The sequence below is a fragment of the Xyrauchen texanus genome, chromosome 37, assembly GCF_025860055.1.
Source record: "Xyrauchen texanus isolate HMW12.3.18 chromosome 37, RBS_HiC_50CHRs, whole genome shotgun sequence".
Classification (NCBI taxonomy): domain Eukaryota; kingdom Metazoa; phylum Chordata; class Actinopteri; order Cypriniformes; family Catostomidae; genus Xyrauchen; species Xyrauchen texanus.
The window spans coordinates 1,483,676-1,510,308 of record NC_068312.1 but is presented as its reverse complement, the minus strand read 5'-3'; the positions used below and the strand labels follow the sequence as shown (position 1 = coordinate 1,510,308).

The window sequence follows — 26,633 nt, the reverse complement described above, 5'->3', positions numbered from 1 at the left end:
AATTGCCCTGGCCACATCTGCAGTCCTCATGCCTCCATGCAGCATGTCTAAGGCACATTCACACAGATGAGCAGGACACTGGGCATATTTCTTTTGGTGTTTTTCAGAGTCAGTAGAAAGGTCTCTTTAGTGTCCTGAGTTTTTAGAACTGTGACATTAATTTTACTACTGTCTGTAAGCTGTTAGTGTCTTAACAACCATTTCATGTGTGCATGTTCATTATTGTTTATGATTCACTTAACAATCATGGAAAACATTGTTTAAAACCTTCACAATAAAGATCTGTAAAGTTATTTGGATTTTTACTAAATGATCTAATGTCCTGAAAAAGGGATGTTTCTTTTTTTGCTGAGATTATATATAGTTTGAAAGGAAAAGTTTTTTTAAGAAGCTTCAAATGATTTTTGAGGGAACCCGTGTCTTACACCAGCAAAACATAATACATAAAACATGGTCACTTAAATGAGGTTTTAATGAAATCATTGTATTGTCCACCCCAACAAGAGGCGATAAATGTCTTAAAACATAGTTCATGTTAAGGCTGGCAGAACTCATCATGCCCATTGTTTCAGATCTTATATAAATAGTATAAAGTATGTCCTTAATTTGATATGGCATATTTACACACACGCAAATAGAGGAAAATAAATATGACAAACAAAACACAAAATAAATAAATGCTGCGATGAGTAATTTTAGTATTTTCAACTAATCCATAAGATGAAGCATGCATCTGCATTACTCCAGTGTTGAGAGAGAAGAATATGAATGCATTTGACCAGTCTGTGACGAAACTAAAAACATTTGAAACCAAATCCTCAAGAAGTCCACATGTGCTGAATCTGTGCAAACAAACACAGAGGGCTCAATTTTCATGACTGCACCAGGCGCAACAATCGTATCAGCTAATTCTATGGACAAGTTTCATGCCAGCGCAAAGTGCAAGTGGGCGTGGGAGGGAGTGTTTGCGCTATCTATGGGGGGAGTCGCATAAACTGTGGGTGTTTTGCAAGTAAATGAAGTGGCACAATGTGCAATTTGCTATTTTCCAGGACAAAAAGGTCATTGCGCTAAGCAATTTCAGAAGCACGTCTAATCTCAGCGCAAACTCTTAATTCAGTTCTGCATTTGAAGTTTGGAGATTAGACATAAACTGTGAAAATACAGTAAACATCAAATTATGTCCCTAACGATCAGAGCTGTAGCAGACTTATATGAATAATATATAAATACAGTGCATCCGGAAAGTATTCACAGCGCTTCACTTTTTCCACATTTTGTTATATTACAGCCTTATTCCACAATGCATTAAATTAATTCTTTTCCACAAAATTCTACAAACAATACCCCATTAGTTTGTTTGAAATCTTTGCAAATTTATTAAAAATAAAAAAAATCATCAAGTATTCACAGCCTTTGCTCAATACTTTGTTGAAGCACCTTTGGCACCAATTACAGCCTCAAGTCTTTTTGTGTATGATGCTACAAGTTTGGCACACCTATTTTTGGGCAGTTTCTCTCATTCTTCTTTGCAGGACCTCTCAAGCTCCATCAGGTTGGATGGGGAGCGTCGGTGCACAGCCATTTTCAGATCTTCACAAAGATGTTCTATCGGGTTCAAGTCTGGGATCTGACTGGGCCACTCAAGGACATTCACACAGTTGTCCCATAGCCAGTCCTTTGTTATCTTGGCTGTGTGCTTTGGGTCATTGTCCTGTTGGAAGATGAACCTTTACCCCAGTCTGAGGTCCAGAGTGCTCTGGAGCAGGTTTTCTGTACATTGCTGCATTCATCTTTCCCTCGATTCTGACTAGTCTCCCAGTTCCTGCCGCTGAAAAACATCCCAACTGCATGATGCTGCTGCCACCACCATGCTTCACTGTAGACATCATGGCCTTGGTTTGTGGTCTGACATGCACTGTTAACTGTGGGACCTTATATAGACAGGTGTGTGCCTTTCCAAATCATGTCCAATCAACTGAATTACCACAGGTGGACTCCAATCAAGTTGTAGAAACATCTCAAGGATGATCAGTGGAAACGGAAGCACCTGAGCTCAATTGTGAGTGTCATGGCAAAGGGTGTGAATACTTATGTACATGTGATTTATTTATTTATTTATTTTTTTCCCGTTTTTTGTTTTTAATAATTTTGCAAAGATTTCAAACAAAATTCTTTCACATTGTCATTATGGGGTATTGTTTGTAGAATTTTGTGGAAAATAATGAATTTAATCCATTTTGGAATAAGGCTGTAATATAACAAAATGTGGAAAATGTGAAGTGATGTGAATACTTTCCGGATGCACTGTTATATGAACTATATATACAAATGTATGAGATATGTGTTAACTATATATAGATCATGGTTTATTATTCAATAATTTTTTTACATTTATATTTACAATTGTATTTATGATCTAATTTGTATTGGTATTTTTCAACCTGTTGTCGTAGAGTAAAGAAGTTGGACAGTGTAACATTTTTGAATTTGAGGAGGTGTTTATATATTTTTTGGTTTATATTTTTAAACCAAATATATTTTAAGTTTTTCTTGTTTCAATAAATGAATATAATATTTAAAGCAAAATCAACAGAGTGAAATGTGTGCTGATTCAATCACTGTTAATAAGAGCCATGATGTGTGTCACTTCATCAATATGATTTCTAATACTTACATTCTCTATAATTTAATGAAGCCAGTATATAAATCTTGAACTTCGTTTTCCATGCTTATTGAAGAAGCATGTCACTGTCATAGAAATATGCCTGACAATCAAGGAAGTAGTTAATGCACAAATGAAAGTAATTTTCTATTCATCTAATTCACTGCATACAGTCTATTTTTGCACAACCTCTGAATTCAATTGCACTTGACCCAGTCCATCAGCTCTTTGTGCACACAAAAACCCACTTGCGCCAAGAATTAGCTCATGCTTGCACGAAAGTACAAAAACTTAATGGCCATGTCCGCTAACATTTTGCTTATGATTAATCGCATAGTGTCGCATAGAGTTTACAATGCAGTGTCGTTTCAATCTAAATGTCAAACACACTAGACATGGTCTCTGATAGGGTCATAGGTCATGCATTAGAGAACGCTTCTAAATGGACAAAGAGGTTTGGATGCTTTCTGGCTAACAATCTGACTCCCTTTTGGAGTGTTTCAAGTGTGTAATATAGCTCCCCTCGCTGTCGACATCAATGTGAAGCATACGTCTCTATAAAGTTTAATGCATTGGGAATTACAGTATGTGTGCAGTATAGAAATAAACAGTATCTGTGTAAAAGCAGTGCAAATCAGTGGTTCTCAACTGGTGGGTTGCAATGCAAAACTTGACAAAGTCCCACACAGTAGCGGAAACAATGCTAAATGTTAATAGTAAATGAAACAAAACTTAGAATTGTGCATAGATAAGATGGCAAAATAACATAAAAAAGCTAATGAACTTGTAAAACACTTCCTATTTCTTTTGTTGTGTATGTTTAAAAGGCGGTGTACAATTAAACTCTATGGTATTTTTTGGTACAATTTAATCAGTCATTTTTTATTTTGTTGATTCATTTCTAAGGACACATTAATGATGATGACTGCCAAAATAACAGTTTTGTTGAACAAGAAAACTATCTTCATTCCATGTGGCCCACATTTGGTTTTCCACAATTAAAAATGGGTCAAATTTAACAACTTGTGCATGGATCCACATAGAGAGCCCAATATCTCTGGAATTTAACCATATAGGGCCTTAAAATGAAGATACAGAAAGGAAAGTTTGTTTAGAACCAGAATATAAAAGGATATCAAGACAAATTTAATATTTGGGGAGTTATAGGCACTACAACTTTGAAAAAACAACAAAAAAAGGTTTTATTTCGTTTCCATTTTTGGACTCCCATCACTGGCAATAATGCAACAGGAGGTGCTGAAATAAACTGAATTTAGTTACAGACTAATGGTGCGTTCCCCTAAAATGCAAAGCGAGCGTTTCGTGCAGCGCCATTAAATACAAAGTCAACGCAAAGACGGCGTGACTCAAACACGTGAAAATTCTGCATGACGTGTTGCTGCGAAAGCCTTTCTGGATGTCACTGAAAAAATTTGTTGTAGCGGTGTGTGGGAACCTGGAATTGTATGACACAATGTCATACATGTACAGACACCGGACGAAAAAAGACATCGCTTGGCGGAAAGTGAGAGAGGATGCTGGACTACCTGGTAAGTTCTGAAAATATGCGCATCTACTTGATTCCAGCTATCGGTTGTACTTTACTATGAACCAAGTCGTAGAAGCCCCTCCTCCTGTCCTTTTCCGGAAGAGAAGGGGGAATACTCACGGGTTTGTGTTACTCACGCGAACACCAGTTTAAACACACATTTATAATCCAGCGGTCATACTCGCGTGAGCAAAGCGAGACGAACATTTTCTTTGCGTTGTATGTGAACGCACCATCACACTGACACCTTTCTAAGATTACTTTTTGACCAGTAGTTTTGCTCCAAAATTACTGACAAAATAATGTACTTAGTAAATATTGATCCATGGCATTTCATATTTTGGCTTTAATCATCATTTATGTTTATCTTTCATCAGTAAAAAATGTAAATATCTTTTGAGCCAGAGACTTCTGGTTGAGCTGACACAGAATGACCCATCGAGCCAAATTATGCAGATGCCAACATGGAAAGGTTGCAGGACATGCTCTCTTCCTCAAAACACCTTAACCTACATAAGATGAAAGAAAATACAAACCAGACTAAATTAAATATGGGTTTGTGTAACTGAAATGTGTTTTTGGCTGTCGAGAGCATGAAACCATGTCATGTTACTTGCTTTTGTACGATAGAGGATTCTGATAATCGGTGTGCAATGTTACATCTGACCGGTTGAGAACCACTAATGTAAATTACATTTGTAGCAAGAAGAATCCATGGCAATATATACACAGTACTTCTACCTGAATCTGTTGCACACGTCTCTTCAGGTTACACCAAGTATGTAACCATTGACCATATGACTCTCATAAATACAGCTTTAATTCAACTGTGGCGTAGTGGCTAAAGCACAGGGCTGTTAATCAGATGGTCACTGGTTCTAACCCCACGGCCACCACCATTGTGTCCTTGAGCAAGACACTTAACTCCAGGTTGCTCCGGGGGGATTGTCCCTGTAATAATTGCACTGTAAGTCGCTTTGGATAAAAGCGTCTGCCAAATGCATAAATGTAAATGTAAATCAGAGTTTTGTAGTCCTAAACGTTCCTGCTTGACATGCATAGCAATAGCCATGGCTATTAAACCCAGTGTCCCTCGCCTTCATCCAGCTGCATGATAGCATCAGATTTCAGTGGCGTAATCCTTTTGTTTGAGCTCCTGAGCAACTGATTGGTCAGCGCCCTTTAAGTATGCCGTCCAGAATGCGATCGCCCTTCTCTGAGAGCCAGTATCCGGCCATTGCGGCCAATCCGCCAATAAAGATAGAGGTGAAGACCATGTCTCCTTTAGCAGCTAGCGTGGCGAGTACACAGATGACAACACCGAAGAACATCTGCTGCAAAACCAGCACCTCATCATCAGTCATGTCATCAAACAAACCCTTCTCTGGACCAGCTGTCACAAAACAAGAGAGACAAAGATTATACTTTACAAGCAAAAATACAATGCAAGTAAATGGATGTCAGTGACTATTGGATTTCTTCAGAAGACATGGATTAAACCACTCCAGTCGTATGGGTGACGTTTTTGAGTGTTTGACCCCCATGACTTGCCTTGTATTGGTATATTTACATTAGATCTCCATCGGAATATCTTTGTTTGTGTTCCACCGTTTTGGGTGGACTCTTTTTATCACGTCTGAAACCCAAGTTCATTTCCCAATCTAATCAGGGAAAAAAATGTGTCTATACTGAACATTTACTAATGTCTGGAGTGCACTATATCTGCAGGGTTTTATGATTATTCATTCAAATGGTTCAATTTACTGGCAATGTGTGAAGTTCGATTTCAAGTTTTCACTGCAAATATCATGTCAGTAACGCTGGTATTGCCCCTCACAATAGCGATTTTTCACCTCTTAAACCCGGAGCAGCCTGGTATCTTTACAGTGAATATAGCTAGCTGATCTGACCAATTCTAAAATACTGTTTTTAAATTTGCAGAGAAATTATAACTACAGTTACATTTTCATTATTTGCAATCGCAACAATCATATTTAGAACCGGTGAAAAGATCAAAAAAGGTCACACAACCACGTGTTATATATCTTTAGAAAGGTCTTGATTAGTAGATTTCTATGTGCAAATTTGTTTCACTCAGTTTCACAAAGCAAAACTCCAAACGTCTCAGTCATTAAAATATGATTTTTATCATATTAAACAGAGAAACTGATAAAACACTGGGCCATGACATCAATTAGAAGGCTTTACAAAACTCACAAACATGAACCATGGATTGAATGTAGCAACACTAACTGTATTAACCATAATGTTGAAACTACTGTTTTTCATTACAAAATGCCATAGTTTTTTATATAGAAACAACAGTTACTTAGCATGGTAATAAGAAATCACGAATGGTGTCACATGCGGTCACCATGGTCTTACAAATACCAATGTTTAAACTGATGGTAATTATATTACCATAATAATTTACCGCATAATGAACGGTAATGGTCTGCACTTATATAGCGCCTTTTTTAACCTTAGAGGTTACCAAAGCACTTTACATTGTGTCCCAATCACCCATTCACACATACTCACACTCACACTCATACACCAATGACGACAGAGCTGCCATGCAAGGCAATATCCTGCCATTGGGAGCAACTTGGGGTTCAGTGTCTTGCCCAAGGACACTTCGGCATGTGGAGTTGAGTGGGCCAGGAATCGAACTGCAAACCCTGTGATTATGGACTTATGGACCAAGCTACCAGTTTTCCTTCAGTGTAAAATCTGTTCTCCTCTAATGCACTCTGCTTGTAAAAATAGTTTTAACTGGTTTTGTTTTCCTTCATATACTCTAAGAGATTACTTTATTAAGTAGGAGTCTGATGAAAAAAATCTTTAAAGTTAATTTCTCTTGATTAATTCAAATAAAATATAACATGTCTTGAATGAAGTGCTGACGGTGGAAATCAGTAGCCTTCATCTCACATGTTCTCAACAAAGTATGTGCATGATGCAGAAGCAGCAGTGGTGCCATCAGAGGGAAGGTCGAATGGCTTTTGTTTTGGTAGACGTAGGATATAAACCCTGGATGAAATATTACCACCCCCCCTCTCCCTTTTATTTTTTTAACAGGAATTCAGAATTCATGCAGGAGAATTACATCAATAGTTATGTGGCCATGTCCAGTGATGCGAAAAAAGTTAACTGGAAATCTACTGTGACTTTGCTGCATTAATGCTAATTTATACTTACTGGGCGAATGGGCTTTGCTTACAAATGATGACAAAATGCAGTGAAGTTTTTGTCCTGCCAATGTGTTCATTTGGTGAGATTTCTCCTGTTTGCGCACATCTCTGTAATTCTTGACCTAGGAGAACTCAGCTTGATGATTGGTTAAAACCAATCGTGGGTGTGGTTTGGACGTGATGTTTTATTTACAATCGCATGTTGTAAATTGTTGCCTAGGTTACTGTCATTAAAATGGATAACTTTGAAGCCCCTTCTCTCAGAGATTGTGCAGAAGAATACTTTTTTATATGATTCGATCCACAAAAAGAAAGACCTGCATTATTGGCATTACTTCCATGGCTGGAACGCCTGGATCATTCATCAAATGTGCTTTAGTTTGTCCAGGAGAACAAAATTTCAGCTTCTCCATACTATAAAACAGACTTACTTCCTAGAAAATACTTCCCCACCACTGTTAGTGTGTAGTTCAAATGTGTGAATCTGGATCTAGCGTGTGTGTGTGTTGTTCTCACCGGGCGGTAGATTCTCCACACAGATGCCGTCTCGTCGAATGAATCCCTCAGCACACTCACAGCGGAATGATCCCTCCTCATTTATACATGCTTCATTGAGTCCAGGACAGGCAATTGCTCGCTCAGAACACTCATCAATGTCTGACAAACACAACAAGATTATGGTGGCAATATAAAATTAATCAAGATAGTGAAAATCGCAGTGATTTTAATCAGCATTTTATTTATCCATTACATTTCTTAAAGATTGTCATTAGACTAGTTTTGGTATTCTTTGACTATAAGAGCATTAACACTGATGTTTTAACAGTATGACTGATTTAAACGTCAGTAGCAAAAATGGCATTTTAATTGGCAAGTTTGATTTGTTTCCACGAATCAGTCCAAAATGTTTGTTTCAGTACATCAAATAAAAACGAATTAAATTAAATGATGTAGGTAAATATTAGGGATGTGCACGAGTAATCGAGTACTCTTTCTGCACCATCTGGTTGAGTATTAAACACTACTCCAATATCGCAGATTGATTTTCATTAGCACATTTGCCTGCTGTGAGCAGTGCTGAGTTATACTGTATTTTCCCTCTGAATCTCTTTCCAAATCACGCAGTAACAATTGGGTCCATTCTGGGTCACTGTGGATGTGCGTCGTCAAGGTGTTTTTTGAGAGAAAGAATTCATTATGAATTACGTATAAGTCAAGTGTGGCCATAATTGTAATATTTTGGTTCTTATTGAATTATACTCAGGTTATTTTCAGTATTCAGTTCTTGTTAGAGTCATGCAAACCAGCGGCTGTCGTCCATTAAAGGGTGGAGGAGTGGCCGAGGACCAAGCTACAGCATATCGGAGACCGGCGAGTAAGTGTTTTTTATTTCTCTCTCTCCCACTGTCGCTCTGTGATGGCCTTTTAACTCTTTTTAAATGTTTTGTTAATTTGGCACAATTGCCGTTACGGCGTGTAGGTGCCAAAAAAAAAAATTCCATTCCCCTTGTCCTCTGATCCAGGGAGATGGGGATGACCTGCCAGCAGACGGGGCGCAAGGTACACCCAGGGAAAGGGGGGATGTACGTCATGCCGGGGCTCCCCGCATGTGAGAACTGGGGAGGAATGTGGCAGAGCAGAGGGTGGGGCCGGGTCATGATTCCACACACCCAGTCCCTAATTGAGCTGATTAGCCCGAGAAGGATAAGGGCTGACTGGAGATGGCAGTGCGACAGAGAGAGAGATTTAAGGGCAGCTGTCAGACACCTGTGTGTGTGTGTGTGTGTGTGTGTGTGTGTGTGTGTGTGTGTGTGTGTTCTGGTAATCATCACTTTGTGGGGACAAGAATCTGTTTACACAGTCACGTAATGGGGACCTCTTGCGTTGTGGGAACCAAAAATCAGGTCCCCATAAGGGTAACCCATTTAATTGGATAGAGGAACTATTCTGAAGGTTCTGGGCGGAGTTTTAGCATTGGCCCATAACACATGATTATCAGGTAGTATGCGTGTGTGTAGCGCAAGCTCTGCTGCGCCCCCAAACATTTTGGGCTGGTAATGCACTCACTTCTCCACACACACATTTTCCAATTATGGTTGGGTACCGCCCACTTCCAGGTCCTCGTTAGGAAGGAGTTCGACAGCAACTTGAAAATACAAGTATTAAATTGATAACGTTACTTCACACGGAGGACAAAAAGAAGATTATTTTCTGGAGATGCCAACTAAGGATCTGAACTTCTACAGAGGATAAAAGTGAAGCTCAAGGTAAGCACATATATTAAACCAATTAAGTTAGGTTAATTAGATTAGGCAGCGGGCTAGCTAGTTAATGTTAGTGCTAATTGTTGAGGCTAACGTTAAGTGTGGCCTGACATTTTCTCTGTTTTTCCAATAAGCGATCACATAATCATACAATTTAATGTTAAGGACTTAATTTTAACTGAAAAGTGTCGTCTAGTCTGACTGAGTGCTAATGGAGGGATTCGGTTATTAAGTTTGTTTCTGTCTAGTTTGCGTTAGTGCTGGACGGTGGATTATTTTATACTTTAAATTAAAGATATGTTATATACAGTGCCTTGCGAAAGTATTCGGCCCCCTTGAACTTTTCGACCTTTTGCCACGTTTCAGGCTTCAAACATAAAGATATAAAACTATAATTTTTGTGAAGAATCAACAAGTGGGACACAATCATGAAGTGGAATGAAATTTATTGGATATTTCAAACTTTTTAACAAATAAAAAACTGAAAAATTGGGCGAGCAAAATTATTCAGCCCCCTTAAGTTAATACTTTGTAGCGCCACCTTTTGCTGCGATTACAGCTGTAAGTCGCTTGGGGTATGTCTCTATCAGTTTTGCACATCGAGAGACTGACATTTTTACCCATTCCTCCTTGCAAAACAGCTCGAGCTCAGTGAGGTTGGATGGAGAGCGTTTGTGAACAGCAGTTTTCGATTGGATTCAGGTCTGGACTTTGACTTGGCCATTCTAACACCTGGATATGTTTATTTGTGAACCATTCCATTGTAGATTTTGCTTTATGTTTTGGATCATTGTCTTGTTGGAAGACAAATCTCCATCCCAGTCTCAGGTCTTTTGCAGACTCCATCAGGTTTTCTTCCAGAATGGTCCTGTATTTGGCTCCATCCATCTTCCCATCAATTTTAACCATCTTCCCTGTCCCTGCTGAAGAAAAGCAGGCCCAAACCATGATGCTGCCACCACCGTGTTTGACAGTGGGGATGGTGTGTTCAGGGTGATGAGCTGTGTTGCTTTTACGTCAAACATAACATTTTGCATTGTTGCCAAAAAGTTCGATTTTGGTTTCATCTGACCAGAGCACCTTCTTCCACATGTTTGGTGTCTCTCCCAGGTGGCTTGTGGCAAACTTTAAACGACACTTTTTATGGATATCTTTAAGAAATGGCTTTCTTCTTGCCACTCTTCCATAAAGGCCAGATTTGTGCAGTATACGACTGATTGTTATCCTATGGACAGAGTCTCCCACCTCAGCTGTAGATCTCTGCAGTTCATCCAGAGTGATCATCAGCCTCTTGGCTGCATCTCTGATCAGTCTTCTTGTATGAGCTGAAAGGTTAGAGGGACGGCCGGGTCTTGGTAGATTTGCAGTGGTCTGATACTCCTTCCATTTCAATATTATCGCTTGCACAGTGCTCCTTGGGATGTTTAAAGCTTGGGAATCTTTCTGTATCCAAATCCGGCTTTACACTTCTCCACAACAGTATCTCGGACCTGCCTGGTGTGTTCCTTGTTCTTCATGATGCTCTCTGTGCTTTAAACGGACCTCTGAGACTATCACTATCACAAAGTTGGAGTTTTTCCCTCTTTTGCTCCTCTCTTTTAAATTTTTAAATCCTCGATAATTTGAAAGCGAAAGTTAAATGTGCACGGCTGCACGGGCATTCATAATTTGAGTTCATTACTATGGAAGCTCGCTCTGCTCACTCTTTACATATGATTAAGGTGTTTGCATATGAAGGCTTTTCAGTCTGATTGAGCCGTCAGTCTGATTACTAATGGATTATTTGGTTGCATGTAAACGTGATCATTGTCATTTCTAATTGATCAGTTATTTTGCTTAGAGCTGCCATCAACATTTTATTCTCATTATCAATTACTCAGTGAAATATAATTTATGTAATTAATATATTCTTATGTGATAAATCATTTTGACTACAAAATATCAGAGATTCAAAAATTTGCATCCCCTTTTAGTGTTGTCACGATACTAGAATTTCTAACTTCGCTACGATACCTTGAAAAATATCGATATTCGATACCATTTTCGATACCGTAGAAAAAAACTGCCACAATATTAAGAGGGTAGAACTGTCTAGAACATGACAATTAGGTATAGTGCACTTGTTCAAAAGCGTCTCAGATTGCCAAACATTCTAAAACCAATAAAGTGCAAGTAAATAAAAAGTGCAATCTTTTGTATTTCCAAGTCAAATCAAATCCAATCTCAATGTCAACAAAAGATACTTTGTTGGGGTTGACTAGCTTTCATAAGGTCTCTCGCTCTCTCCCTCTCTGCCGTGCGCGCGCTATCTATGTTATGCGCGCAGTATGTTCTGTCTCGCATGTGCGCTATAGATTCCGGGAGATTTGAACTAATTTGCGGACATCAGGGAGAAGCTATCAATATGCGGGAGACTCCCGGAACTTCCGGGAGACTTGGGATGTCTGGCTTCATATCAAAAATATTTCCAGATAGCACTCCTGCTGTGTTCTTTATCAACCAAAACTGGTCGCGGGGGCGCCGCATGCACTCGCCATCTTTACATTCACTTCACTTTTGCTATTTAACCAGAGCGAATGAGACGAGTGCGAATGTGTGTGGTGTTTGTCAACACGCCTTTGGAGAGAAGTGAAAGTGACAGCTCGGCTAGTATCGATACTTCGGGAAATTAGTATTGGTACCGTTCAGATATTTCAGTATCGATCAGACCATGTGAGCGGAGCGTGAGCGTAGCGGCAATACTTCCTCCTGAGCGGAGAGCGCCTTTCTGAAGATTCCGCTCCGTCCGCTCAGCGCCGCTGGCTCTACCCGGAATGCCCTATTGTGATTTGCTCGTTCGAGAATCGGTGAATTAGCTAAAGCAATAGTGGGTTGGTTATGGAGTTCAGATATTGTTTTAAGGAAGTTGCGAGCCTTATGCATAAATGCACAGTAAAAATCACAGTTAAGAACGAGCAGGGAGGAGAAATTGAAAGGGAGTGCGCAGTCCCGGCGCCATGGGCGGGCATTGGGGGGCCTGGCCCGCCCTGTGAGTCACTAGTGCCCGCCCTGGACGATCCTGTCTCCCTTCATCAACTCTACGTCACGTCTCACATCTCATTTCATCGCGATCTCACAAAGCTCTTCTAATGCAGCATGCAGAATTCAGCACTGAACAAAAACTCCAACGGTTTGAACGGTGAGTGGATTTTATCTGAAATGCATCTGATTGGCCATTGCGTTTTAGAAATCAACACATATGTCTGTGATTGGCTACATTGCACGACGCTGCAAAAACACGCTATAATGGAGAACATCTAGGCCTACTTATACTTGCGACTGTAAATCGTTATTTTGTTTAGATGTTCTTATTGATTTTGTGCAATAGATGAATAACAATGTATTTGTTTTAGGATGTTTTATTTAGATAGGGAGTCCCACGAATCGTTTTATTCTCCCGCAACCCATTACCGCCGCGCCCGCACTCGACCATCAAATCGAGTCAACCAACCACCAGTCCTTGCTTCTTGTTTGCACTTTTATTTATATATTTTTATCAATAGGCTACTGTAACTTTCGTTACAAGTTGGTAAGTTGTCGTTTTGTATATACATGATGAATAAACTCCTGAATAAAATTAAAAATGTGTTTGGTCTGATTTAAAAAATAATATTTTTAAATGGATTTGATTGGTTTGTCGATAGTGAGAGCGGGAATGTTTGTTTGTGTCCTAAGCATAGTAGCGCTTAATAACGATAGCTGTTATTTTTTTTAAACAACTATGCTGAGCTATTTCGTGTGACAGTTACCATGGATATACGGCGTTTCTTTAATCAAAGACCACCAAAGTCGGCAGAAGAGAGCAGCGAGGTAAGGGGAGAAGACCCAGGGTGTAGCAGTTCACAAGAGGTCGATCCAACTCCCAACACTTCAATCAGCTTTGACATATTTAAATCTGCATATGTGATATTTTTACCTTTATAAAAGGACATTTCCCCTAATCTTATTAAATATATGATTATATATCTTAATGATTCCTCTTTCATTTAAAATTCTTTATTTGATCAATAAATTAAATTAGAATAAGATACTATAGGACTATTACCGATCAAATTAAATCATTTACATTCAATAATATACATTAAATAATGTTATGAGATTGTTTTAAATCTTTTTTTTACATATACAAATAAGAAAAGTTGAAAGAATGACACTTTAAAACATGAAACTAAACCGCCAGTAGATGGCGGTAAGGGATAAGCGGCTGCGGTGTTAAGCGAGTCATTGAGTTATTTGTTCAAACGATTCGTTCAAACAGCTGATTCATCAAGAATAATGTAGTCGTTCATGAATGGCTCATTGAATCTTTGACTCAACCGATTCGTTTAAAACACTGAATCATTTAGTAATGAAAACACGGTTGACTGTGAGATGCGTTCTGCTTCTGCTGGGATCTTTGTTTTAAAATAGAACAAAAAGTAAATATTGCATCTAAAATGCAAGTGACTTAATATGGATTACTTGTTTATTGAACTGTCGAAATCAGTGTTACATTTTCAATCGTGATGGTATTCAGCACTTGGTTGTATGGTGTTGCTTCATGTTATAAATATAAAAACTAACTTCCACATTTTGAATTTTTTACCGCAGTATGCTAACTGAGTTTCTTTGTGTGAGCTGCAGTTAGGCCTATTTAAGTCATCGAGAGGCTGCGCGAGCCTAAACAACACAAATCTTTAGCGTCAGTTATGAATTTGAATAGCGTCAGTACTACATTATGTAACAGGCTACTATCGATCATTATCATTGTATCATACATATTCAATTCATAATCGGTAATATCATTTAATGTTATAAGGGAATTATGTTAATCTCAGTTGTGCCCCCCTGAAAAAAATGTAATGCCCGTCCGTGAATTTGTGTCTGGCGCCGGGTCTGGAGTGTGGTGAGACTGTGAGAGTTAGCAAAGATTCATATTGGAATCTAAAGCGTCACATTGCCAGAAAGCACGAGGATGTGCTACGCAAACATGGTAGTGCAGCAAAAGGTGAGCATTCGAAAATAAATTAACAGATAAACTTTAGAACGCGCGTTTCTTTTACTAATGTCAGTAAATCATTCAGGTGTGCTTTGATAAGATGTTGTTAAGTGCATTTCACCTGTGTGTGCTTTTATGAGCATGATAGTCCAGATGTGTTTTGTGAAGTTCTACATGCATTTCATCTTGTTTGTGTGTGCGTGCGCGCGCACGCGCGTTTTAATATGCCTGTTTTGCAACTGCAGTTATGTTCACGGAAATAAAATAACGAATATCAAATATAGCTTTTCAGTTATTGCATTTAATAGGCAAGTTTGCCAAAGGGCTAGACATGTTTTTTAATTAAGTTATTTTAATGCATTTAAATGAATAAAAAGAACAGACTTTTATTCAGAATCACCCCGAAATAAATTCTATTTACAATCCTAGCTACTGTAATTTATACATGTATTCCAGATATTCATTACAAAGTACAAACAGAAAGCAAGTAGCCTACAGAGACATTTTATGTCTGAGCGGGATTTGTTTTACCGGTGAGCGTGAGCGATTCATCAGTGGAGCGTTCGCTTGGGACGCGAGCGACTGAGTGGAGCGCACGCGCATAGAGCGGAATATTGAGCTGAGCGTCACACCGCTCCGCTTCGCTCACATGCTCTGGTATCGATATTTACCGAAATATCGATATTTTTGACAACACTATCCCCTTTACATTAAAGGGGTCATGACATGGTTTTTTTTATTGTATTATTATGTTCCCTTAGGTGCAATTATAGTATTAATATTTTTTTTTTTTAAGAAAAACTTTTAAAATCTAGTGATTTATGACCTTTTCCCACCCTGTTTCTCATCCTCTGATTCAAACAGTCTGTTTTGGGGGCGTTTTCTATTTAAGACTTCAGTGTTAACGCCCACTGTTATGATTGGCTAACGTCAGTGCCTATGTATCAATTATTGACGCCCCCAGCCAGAACAATATGCAAGTAAACTAAGTAAAAACACTGTGATTATTCATAATGAATGAAATTGCGCTTTAAAAAGTAGTTTAAAGTTTAAAATAGATTAGGCCTACTTACAGTTTGCGTCGTCGTTGTTCCCAGAATAGTCGGCACGGACTTATCTTTGAGCAACAGTTTTCTGGCAAAGAAAGCATCATATTGAGATTTGTTCTCAAAACAGTCATCCTTAAAATGTACAGAACAAACGCTTAAGTTAACACTGCCGTGACTGGAACGTCTGCAAAAAATAAACTGCATCCATTTTTCCCTGACGTCTGGATCTTTCGGCAGCTTATTCAGAGGTTTTGTTTGACCACAGCCAGGAACAGCACATCTGTGTGGCATCGTAATTTTCCTGTGCACAAGTAGTCTCTGTCAGAGCTCGCTGTCCATCGACTGAACACTTGTGAGGCGCACGGCGATACTGAAATGAGCGTAGCTAGTCTTGCGCTTAAAGCGTAGTTATCTTGTGCTGGAGGCGGTCATATGCAAACGCTGGTACGTCACTTCTAACCGACACGTCACTTCTAACCATGAATCCAGAACGAGCTGTATTTTGAGCTTGATTAAATAAATGATTCGTTTAGAATGGGGAGGACGTCTTAAAATATTAAACTTGCAGGACGTTTTAATGATACAAAGACCTCTTATATACCAAAAGATCAAGGCAAATTTGGTTTCTCATGTCATGACCCCTTTAAACCCAAAACCCATCAGATGTCCTTATTTTTGTCAGATCAACTGCCCAAAACGTTTTATTACACTTAAGAACTTTAGTATAACAAACAGTAAGAAGCAGCAAATCATCACATGTAACTTGTAAATTTAAAACAAAACAATACTTGAACAAGTACATTGATTATCACAATAGTTGCCAATTTATGTCTGTTAATGATCAATTAATTAAATGCAGCAGTTCTACCTATTTCTAATTAACTTTTTAATATGTCTTTTTTTCATTTAAGATGAAAGACATGGATCTTCAAGATTCTGGTGAGCTCTTTGATTCTACACCAGAGAGTTCAGATAATTATGTTCCAGATACCACTTCCAACAGTGACAGTGATGTTAGCCTTACACTGAACCCAACAAAACGTCAGCTTCTTGATGAACTGGATATGAATGAATCTGCCTCTGTAAGCTTCCCTGACTGTGACACAACAACGTCAGACAAAATGCACAGCCTTACGTCTAAAGCATCTGGAACAGTAGAAGAGCCCAGTTCAAGTCAGAAAACAATAGACTGCGTAGTTGTTAATGCATACCAAAAAAGAGATGGCGGTAGAGTGTATAACAAGAGACATTACTGCTTGTATTGCTCCAAACCTTACGCTAAGATGGCAAGGCATCTAGAAAGTTCACATGCAAATACATCTGATGTGGCTAGAGCTCTAAGCTTTCCAAAAGGTTCAAAAGAGAGAAAAAAACAGCTGGATTATATTCGCAACAAAGGGAACTATGCCCACAATGCTGCTGTTATGGAATCAGGAAATGGGGAACTGGTGCCATTTAAACGACCACCTAAAAAAGCACAGGGAGAGGATTTCATGCATTGTGCGTACTGTCAAGGACTTTTTACAAGAAAGGTCCTGTGGCGTCATATGCGTTCTTGTAGACTTAAACCTCAGTCAGTCCCCCCCAAACCAGGAAAAAAACGTGTTCAGTCCATGTGTACATACACGGGGCCTGTGCCTTCAAACATGACCAAACAACTGTGGGGAGTAATCAGTGCCATGAATCCTGACCCAATCACAGATATAATAAAAAATGACAGAGTAATTACTGAAATTGGGCAGCACTTGTTGAACAAAGGAGGGCTATCTGCCAAAAATAAACAGTATGTACGGGAGAAGATGCGAGAATTGGGAAGGTTGATTCACAAGGCGAGGAGAGTCACCTCGTTAAAAACGATGGAAGATTGTGTAAATCCAAAGAAGTACATGGAGACTGTCAAAGCTGTGAAGTATACGTGTGGGTATGACAGTGAAACGGACAAGTTCATGATTCCATCGCTTGCAAACAAGCTTGGGAATTCCCTGGTTAAAGTGAGTAAACTCTTAAAAGCTCAGGGATTAATCTCAAATGACAAACAGCTTGTTAAGAACACCAGTGAGTTTCTAGAAGTCCATGAGAACAAGTGGAACGAGATGATCTCGGCTACAGCATTGAGGAACATCAGTGAAGCAAAGTGGAATGTGCCCACTATCATGCCCTTTACTGAAGACGTCCAGAAAATGCATACATATCTCAGTGAAGTGCAAGACAAGTGGTTCAAAACACTCTCTGAAAGTCCCTCTACTAAAGCCTGGATGGAGCTGGCAAAGGTGTGTCTAGCCCAGATGATTCTCTTTAACCGCCGCAGGGAAGGAGAGGTTTCGAGCATGCCTTTGTCTGCATTTCTATCAAGAGACACTTCTGATCCACATGAGGATGTGGACTGGGCACTCTCTGAAGTGGAAAAAAAACTCTGCAGACACTTCACAAGGGTTATCACAAGGGGAAAGCTTGGTCGACCAGTTCCAATTCTTCTGACTCCAAAAATGCTATGTGCCTTAGAACTCCTTGTTAAGCAGAGAGAGGCTTGTGGGGTTCTGAAAGACAATCCCTATATGTTTGCAAGACCAGAAGCCATGACACATTTTCGAGGGTCAGACTGCCTCCGTGGCTTTGCTAAGGTGAGTGGCGCAAAGTGTCCCAAGTCACTGACATCTACAAGACTGCGAAAGCATGCCGCAACGCTTTCAACTGTGCTGAATATGACTGACACAGAGATGGACCAGCTGGCAAACTTTCTTGGACACGACTTAAGAATCCATCGTGAGTTCTATCGACTCCCTGAGAAGACCCTGCAACTTGCCAAGATCAGCAAAGTTCTAATGGCTCTTGAGCAAGGAAGATTAGCTGAGTTCCATGGCAAGAACTTGGATGAAATTGGGATAGATCCTGATGGTGTGTTGTTTTATTTGACTTTTGTTTGATTTTCTGTTTACCATCTATTCATATACCATGTGTTTTACCATTGCTAAGCTGTACTTTGAACTTCCACAGAAAAAGTTATTGACTGTGATGAGGAAGACGGGGGCATACAAGAGAGACACTGTTCATCTACTGTTGACAGTTTGTATTACTTTCAAAATACACTACTAGATTTTGCAGTTATTCATAGTTTTCCGTCACTTAACTTGTGAAGAAACATCATAGCCAACATTAAAAAAGATTCTTCAGTATGCTGAACAAACGTTTTTTACGAAACTGCTCATTGTGTAATGAATCAAATGCCTCCAAGCTATTCTTCAAAATGTCTTACACTAAACATTTATTCTGGAGTGAATATTTTTTGTGGAGTTTACTACTATAAAAATTATATTTCATAAGAGAAACGAGCAAATTTGTCGTAAAATGCTAGCTGATCCGCTCTCTTCTCGTGTTGGTTGTGTCATGGCACTAAACGAACCATGTCAGATTGAGTATTTAACCATTTTATTTCATGTCTTAGTTTGCTTGAGCTTATGTTTGATTAAATGTCTGCTGTAGTGTTGTCACGATACCAAAATTATGACTTCGATACGATACCAGACTAAAATACCTCGATATCGATACCATGGGGGGAAAACGAAAACAGTAAAAGTAACTGAAAAATATGACAGAACATACAATTCATTGTTTTATAAATTAATAAAAAAAACTTAACTTTGTTCCTTCAATGCTTTTTTACCATTACCTTCCCTTTATTAAATAAAATAATAATAATAATTAGCAAGTGCCAGTGTGTACGTCCTTACAAAGATGTTTGCAACATTGGCATTATTATCAATCATGTTAACATTTGCTAACCTTTCACTATTCTGAACAGGTTGGGATGACCAAAATCTTATTTCATGAAACGAGTTATTTAATATATTTTAAATGTAATTTTATAATTACAATATAGATATTTAATTCTATTTTTGTTATTTAAAATAAGCAAAAAAGCAAATTACAAACAATAGAGACAAATAAAATAAACAGTGCTTCATTTCTTTTTTTGAATGCTACTGTTAAATAAACCTAGTACTGTAGCTGAAAATTAAATTAATTATAGAGTGATTCTTAATAAATAGATACATTTATTCAGTCAAGCATTGGGTGATTGTCTATTTTCTGTTGTTTCATCAACATTAATTACACAGAGTATTATGCTGCTGGTCCGGCCCTTTAAAGGGATAGTTCACTTTGAAATTAATTTTTGGTATGTTTTAGCTTACCTCAAGGGCATCCAAGATGTAGGTGTCTTTGTTTCCGCAGTAGTTTCAATTTTGATATTTTTAGGTCAAACCGTTCTTGTCTGTCAGTCATATAATGCAGGTCTATGGTCACTTCCTCAAAGAGCATGCACAGAGAAGTCCAAATTAAACATGATTTAATGACTCGTAAATGTAAGTACACATTGATGGCCTAAGACACGAAACGAGCAGTTTGTGTGAGAAAACGAACAGTATTTATATTGTTTTTACCTCTTGTAAACACAGCCACGTCCAAGTGATCTGAGGGCGCGGGCGCTTCGGTCTTTTCCGGCAAGCGCCGGAAGTGATCTCTCACGCGTGTACATCACTCATACAATTGTTTTATTTTTTTTTATTGTTTTCTTTTACGACGGTTTAAACATCCCGGATAAGCACAAATTAGTACCATTTTAATTAGCCGTCTTACCTACAATCTCTGTTCTGTGTAAACAATGAGTGACGTACACGCGCGAGAGATCACTTCCGGCGCTTGCCGGAAAAGACCGAAGCGCCCGCGCCCTCAGACAATACGTTCTTTGCCTCAGATCACTTGGACGTGGCTGTGTTTACAAGAGGTAAAAAACGATATAAATAGTGTTCGTTTTCTCACACAAACCGCTCGTTTCGTGTCTTAGGCCATCAATGTGTACTTACATTTACGAGTCATTAAATCATGTTTAATTTGGACTTTTCTGTGCATGCTCTTTGAGGAAGTGACCATAGACCTGCATTATATGACTGACAGACAAGAACGGTTTGACCTAAAAATATCAAAATTGAAACTACTGCGGAAACAAAGACACCTTGACACCCAGGGATGCCCTTGAGGTAAGCTAAAACATACCAAAAATTAATTTCAAAGTGAACTATCCCTTTAAGACCTGCACGTAGGTTTCCTAATGGAACACATACAATTTATATTTACAAACGGTTTACATTCACTAAAGACATACCTGACTGTGTTTATGTGAATACTTGCCAGTACGTACATTTTTACCTAGAATTTTGATTATTCAATCCAAATAATCCACGAAAGAGAACTGAAGTGGCGATAGCATGCTGTGTGAAAGGCGTGTGTTTGTGCGCTCTTCAGGTCTGAGTCCGGCAGCGCGAGCATGTCCCGCGCTTCATTTTCTCATCATGCATATTTCGCTGTGCGTATATATTTTACTGTTCTGCTTCCGTTGTTTAGTGAATGTAAACAGTGGAAGCAGAGCTCTGCACACACGTCCTGACTCCGACTGTCACACATCGATGCAAAATAAAGAAATACTGCTCTTATTATTTAGAGTGCTGTCACTCGTAATGTACCGGTACTAATAAAATTTCATATCGTACCAATTTTAATAGCTGGGTATCGCGATACCTTTCTAGTATCGGTATATCGTGCAACTCTAGTCTGCTGGAAAGATGCAGTTCAATTATACTTGCAATAATGAAGAATTGCACAGGTTTAGGGTTTATTGTACTTTAATGATTTTAAATAATTAGTGGATAAGTGTAATAAATAACACAGTGTATTGTCTGTTGGAAACTTTTCCTTTGTCGAAGCAGAGACCAGGAGACATTGGGATATCTTTCAAGCAGGATTCTTTGAGAACTCGCTGTGCATCGCTGTAGTCATCCCAGTCTAGTCTAACTAAGGCAGTGTACCTTGTAGTTTATATACCTTTCAAGGGGGAGGGATTTACATAGAGGTGGAGACACTCTGAAACAAAGCATGTAAATGAAGTACGGAAGTCTGCTCGTTACGGAAATTCCCCTGCCCTGATCTCATCAGCATAGCAGTGTGATTCAGATGCATAGGTGATAATCCACTCAGCCTGACTATTTAACGACTGGAACAGGGGCTCCTAGAGTCATTTAAAGACAAAGGCTCAATCCCAATTCATCCCTTGCCCCTACCCCTTGTTTTCGCGTGTACCCCTTGGCCCTTAAAACAGAGTTACAAGAGCCAAGGGGTTGAAATATTCCCCTACGAAATGGAACAACCCTTCATGAACCCGATACGTCATCAGTCGTCCTTCATGAACCCAATACGTCATCAGTCGCGATGGCTCTGACGTTACAGAGTTTTTACAGGATTTCTACATGACAACGACTGACAATCAGCGCAGCTTCTCTTAACTTTGAGGAAACATGATGATATAACATTCATTATAACATTATAACATTCCTTCCTCGAAATGTATGTCTTTTCTGTTTCGGAAAGGTAATTTATTATACAATTTCTTAATTTAAATGACTCTATTATTATCATAAGAGTAAATAAAGTGCATGGTGGTGTCATCTGGGGCTACATTTAAATGTTTAACCGTTTGCGAAGCATCTCGCCGGTGATTCGCGATGCATTCTGTGAACTTTCTTGTAGCCCTCCGTTTGGAGTGTGCCTCTGAAAAATCTCCGTTTCAAGGGCTATGTAGCCCTACCCCTTCGCCCTACCCCTCGATCTCAACAAGACTCGGGACACCCTACCCCTAGACGTGAACGTGCAAAACGGAGGGGTAGGGCCAAGGGGTGAATTGGGATTGAGCCAAAGAGTGAGTCTCAGTAATCTGACTCATTTAACCTACAATAGACAGAGACAGGACTGGCAGGAATCTCTTGCTGGAAAACTCTGATATAATCATCATTTATAACTCAAATGCAAAATTCAGTCTACTAAACTTTCTCAGTTTATATACTATTGTATTGGAACCTAAATTAAACATTTAATACATTTGTAACACAACAATTGTCAGCATTCTATAGTACATTTAAAGTGTATATCTTTCTGAAAATTTTGAACTTTGATTATTTTCCATAGAACCATCTTCAGACGTGGCACTTCCTCCTACCGAGAGGAATGACATGCCGCCACCACCTAAGAGACGCAGACCACCATCAGATGAAGAGATGCCTTCAGGAGCCAGTGCTGTGAGGCCTTCTTCCAAAGGTGAACTCTTTACACATTTCTAAGACTAAATTAGACAATTTAGGAGCACTTTGACACCCAGATCTCAGTCCAGATCACTAAATGCTGATTTTGTTTTCACCAAAAGTTTAGCGATTTGAACACTTTGCAACTAAATTGTTCCTCTACACATGAATTTCAATATCATAATGCTCAGGAACACATCTGTGGTTGTTTAGAGGGTTACTTGGTTGATGCTAGAATCTACTAGGTGCTTTGTGGCACTAGTAGGAACCGTAGCTGTTCTAATAATTGAAATATCAGGAATAACTCTCTGGCGAGCTCAGGAGAGGGCGGCGCGTCTTGGACGGTGAGAGCAGCGAGAAGTTTAAATCAGGTCAACTTTATGGTAATGAGCAATGACGCGGCTCGGCGGCAACCAATCGGAATGTATAAGTGCTTCGTTTGAGAGGATTCCAGAGAACGCAGTCAAGTTAGTATTTGGTTCCGACCACATTATTTCCCAAGCAAAATAGAGGAGAGATTAATTATTTGAATTTGATAAGAAGGCACGCAACACTATTTATAGGCAAAATGTTTGCGCTAGAACACTTGTTTTTCAGCGGGAATGCAAATTAGAATAGCACTTAACCATGAACACAAAAGCCACACCACACAAATGGCTTTTAATTGGTTTATTTCATTAGCAAACATGTCACTATAATTAAGTTCTTTCCACTGATCAATTTTCTGCAAAAATAACTATTGACATGCTTGTTTGCTTTGCGGCCCCTTTAAATAAAGTTTTAAAAAAGACCAAGTATTCGATCTACATCAGAGCGTCCACGAATCTTTCCACGGCTTCGCTGGCAGGGCGGCGAGAGCGGCGGCGGTGTGAACGTAGGGTATATCATAGAGAAGTTTGAGTGGATAGATGCATAAAAATTACTTGCAGCCAAGACATTGATCCTAATATATTTTCCTTTTCCCCAATGATCATTTCAGGCCAAGTGACAATGTAAAAATCACTGTTTGATTGACAGTGTAATTCTATTTATAGATAGAGTGCAAATAATTTCTCTTGCAATATAGATGTTGACTAAAGATTTTTCTAGTTGACTGAGTTTAAAATGAATGACTACTAATCACATTTTTATACTAATAAGCCTTAACTAATAATAATGAGCCTTTAATTGCCTATATAATATAAAGCCTAATCAGCTCAAGCTACACATAAAGCTCCACAGCGCACCGGCAAACATTGAACCATCATTACTAAACATTGTAATAATTTATTGGTAGTGTTTTGGGCTGCAGAGTTTAAGTCAACGATGCTGACTCATCTCCACAGTGATGCGCATATATGCACGTTTCATACGGATTACATAATCTGAGAATATTTATTTTACACTTGAATTGGTTCCTTTAAAAGCAGACATTTCAAGCTTTCTATAGATATATTTATCGTGTGTGAGGTGAGTATACGCTGAGTTTCGGCTCATTTCTGTGACGCTCAAGTTTACTGAGACAGCAGAAAGCACATCCTGACTCTTTTCATTATTTTACAAAAGCAAAACATTTTGTAGTTATTGTGAGTTTACAGAAATAATAGAAAATGAAATTTGACCCTTTACAGTTTGCATTACTCTTATCTATATGAATAAAAGCACAAGAGTATTGTAAGTAAAATGATGGCGCCGGCGCCTGTATGTACTGCAGTAAAGCGTCTCTCCACACACACACAGATATGAGTCTAATAATAACACATTTATCAGGTTAACATCAGAGTGAGCGACTTGTAAGGTTGATACGACTCGCATGTTTCAAGTGATAAGCCATATTTAAGGTCAATGACTGATAGGCGAATGTTTGGATTTCCTGCCGACTGCCGTTATTGATCTGTCCGTCACAGCCTGCGTGATTTCCTGCGGGGGGTTTTTTCCCTGCGACTAACCGACTAATAAAAACTATTAGAGGGCAGACCTAATAAATACTGATAATAGGATTTAGAATTTTGGATTGGAATTCCAGTACACACACTTTCTCATTTCAATAGTTTTTTCTGTCCACTTTTAGGTAAAAGTACCCAGAAGACACCCTGGCAGCAGACAGAGGTGCAGGCGGTTGAAAGGCACATGCAGCGATTCATCACATCGCTCACTGTACCAGCAAAGAGCGACTGTGAGAAATGTTTGAAAGCTGAACCAGGAGCGCTGAAGAACCGCGATTGGAAGACTGTAAAATTTTACATTTATAATCGTATTACAGCTTACAAAAAGAAATTGCAGTGCAAATAATAATAATGTGAAGATCCAACTCTGTCATGGCAGGTTTTGTTCAAAGATGTTAAAAGGTTAAAGATATTTTTGGGTTTACTAACCCTTTAAAACTACAGAAACACGTGTAGGCTATAGAATAACTTTATTTGAAATGTTGTTTGCCATATGTTTTATGATGACTGTGATGACCACCAGTCGGAAAGCATTGGTCGAACAATAAAGTTATTTTAAAGTTGTAGTTTGTTTAAATTCACATGTATGTGAAAGGAAGCATGTGTGAAAGTTATATATATATATTTTTTTATACTTTTAATATCAGGACTTTGTTTTGAGGTATGACTGCATTTGAGTTATTTTGTGAAGTTGAAATCAATAAAAGTTGAATTCAGCAATTGTAATGTAAATTAATGTATTGAAGCTCAATTAGTAGTAGATTTTTTGAATAAGTATCAGGTGAATGAGTAGCAGCTGATGCTGGGAGGTTGACTGAAAAATTACAATTATAGAAAGAATAGTTTGAAGTGGAAAGGTTTGAATGTTTGACTTGTGGTTATGAAATGGGTTGGAAAATATCCAGAAAATAATTCACTACTTGCATGCAATTCTTTGTTGCAGTTCTCCATTCACATACAATCCACTTCTATCACACTACTATTCCAATCAAAAGTAGGAACAATCCATCGATCCAAACAAATATTCTGCATGTTGAGGAGATGATTACAAGCATAAACAGGATTTAGATTAAACCAGGATTAGGCCTTTAGTTCAATTAGAACATTTAAGTAGCTTTTTTTAAACGTTTCTTAGAAATAAACATTACTGGTGTGCGTCTTGAGACAATACAATGGTACTTGGACACAATGGACTTAATTTAAGATGTGCTTTCAGTTAAAACGGCTTAAACACGGATCTTAAGCTAGGTCTGTGAAACCAGCCATAGGTATTCTATGCAAGAGTGAAGCTTTGCATCACTGGCACCATTTGCAGGCCTCACTATCTCTCCACATTAACTAATCGAAGTTTTGTACTACTGTATATTTTAATTCTACTTGGTTGTAGATTCAACCCATTTTTAAGGGCAAATGGACAAATGCAATCTGAGGATTTACTTTATATAAATGCCTATTATTTGTCAAATAGTGATATACTTATTGTTCTATCTAGGTCCCCACAAATCAAATGGGAGGTTGTGTGAATTATGCAAATTAGGTCCCCATAAATCAATTGGGAGGTTGTGTGCATTATGCAAATTAGGTCCCCACAAATCAAATGGGAGGTTGTGTGAATTATGCAAATATTATGCAAAGTAGGTCCCTATAAGAGATGTCCACTCGATGTTTCAAAGGTCCCCATTGCACATGGTCAAATCATTACTTCATCAATTCAGATATTTGAAGGCGTGTATAAGTTATCAATGCTATGGTAAGTATCCCTAATTTTTTTTATACCTCTAGAACCTTTAGAAAGGGTGGTCCCCACAGGTGATGGTCATAAAGTTGGTCCCCATCCAACATG

General features: G+C 38.7%; 2 protein-coding genes across 2 annotated transcripts in view; one reads left to right on the top strand and one right to left on the bottom strand.

Annotated features, from left to right (window-relative positions):
* Nucleotides 1–2,296: 2,296 nt before the first annotated feature.
* LOC127631108 (protein disulfide isomerase Creld1-like) overlaps nucleotides 2,297–26,633 on the bottom strand; it is a 46,358-nt gene continuing 22,021 nt past the window's right edge. The window contains exons 10-11 of the mRNA XM_052109095.1: nucleotides 7,925–8,065; nucleotides 2,297–5,607 (exon numbers count right to left, since the gene is read on the bottom strand). Coding sequence (XP_051965055.1) covers nucleotides 5,387–5,607; nucleotides 7,925–8,065 — 362 coding nt within the window. The 3' untranslated portion in view covers nucleotides 2,297–5,386. The remainder of the gene's footprint in view (nucleotides 5,608–7,924; nucleotides 8,066–26,633) is intronic.
* LOC127631107 (uncharacterized) lies at nucleotides 12,008–25,475 on the top strand. Its single transcript, XM_052109094.1, has 5 exons — nucleotides 12,008–12,850; nucleotides 16,650–18,633; nucleotides 18,733–18,801; nucleotides 22,753–22,881; nucleotides 24,916–25,475. The coding sequence occupies exons 2-5, from the start codon at nucleotides 16,650–16,652 to the stop codon at nucleotides 25,134–25,136; spliced, it is 2,403 nt and encodes an 800-aa protein (XP_051965054.1). The 5' UTR covers nucleotides 12,008–12,850; the 3' UTR covers nucleotides 25,137–25,475.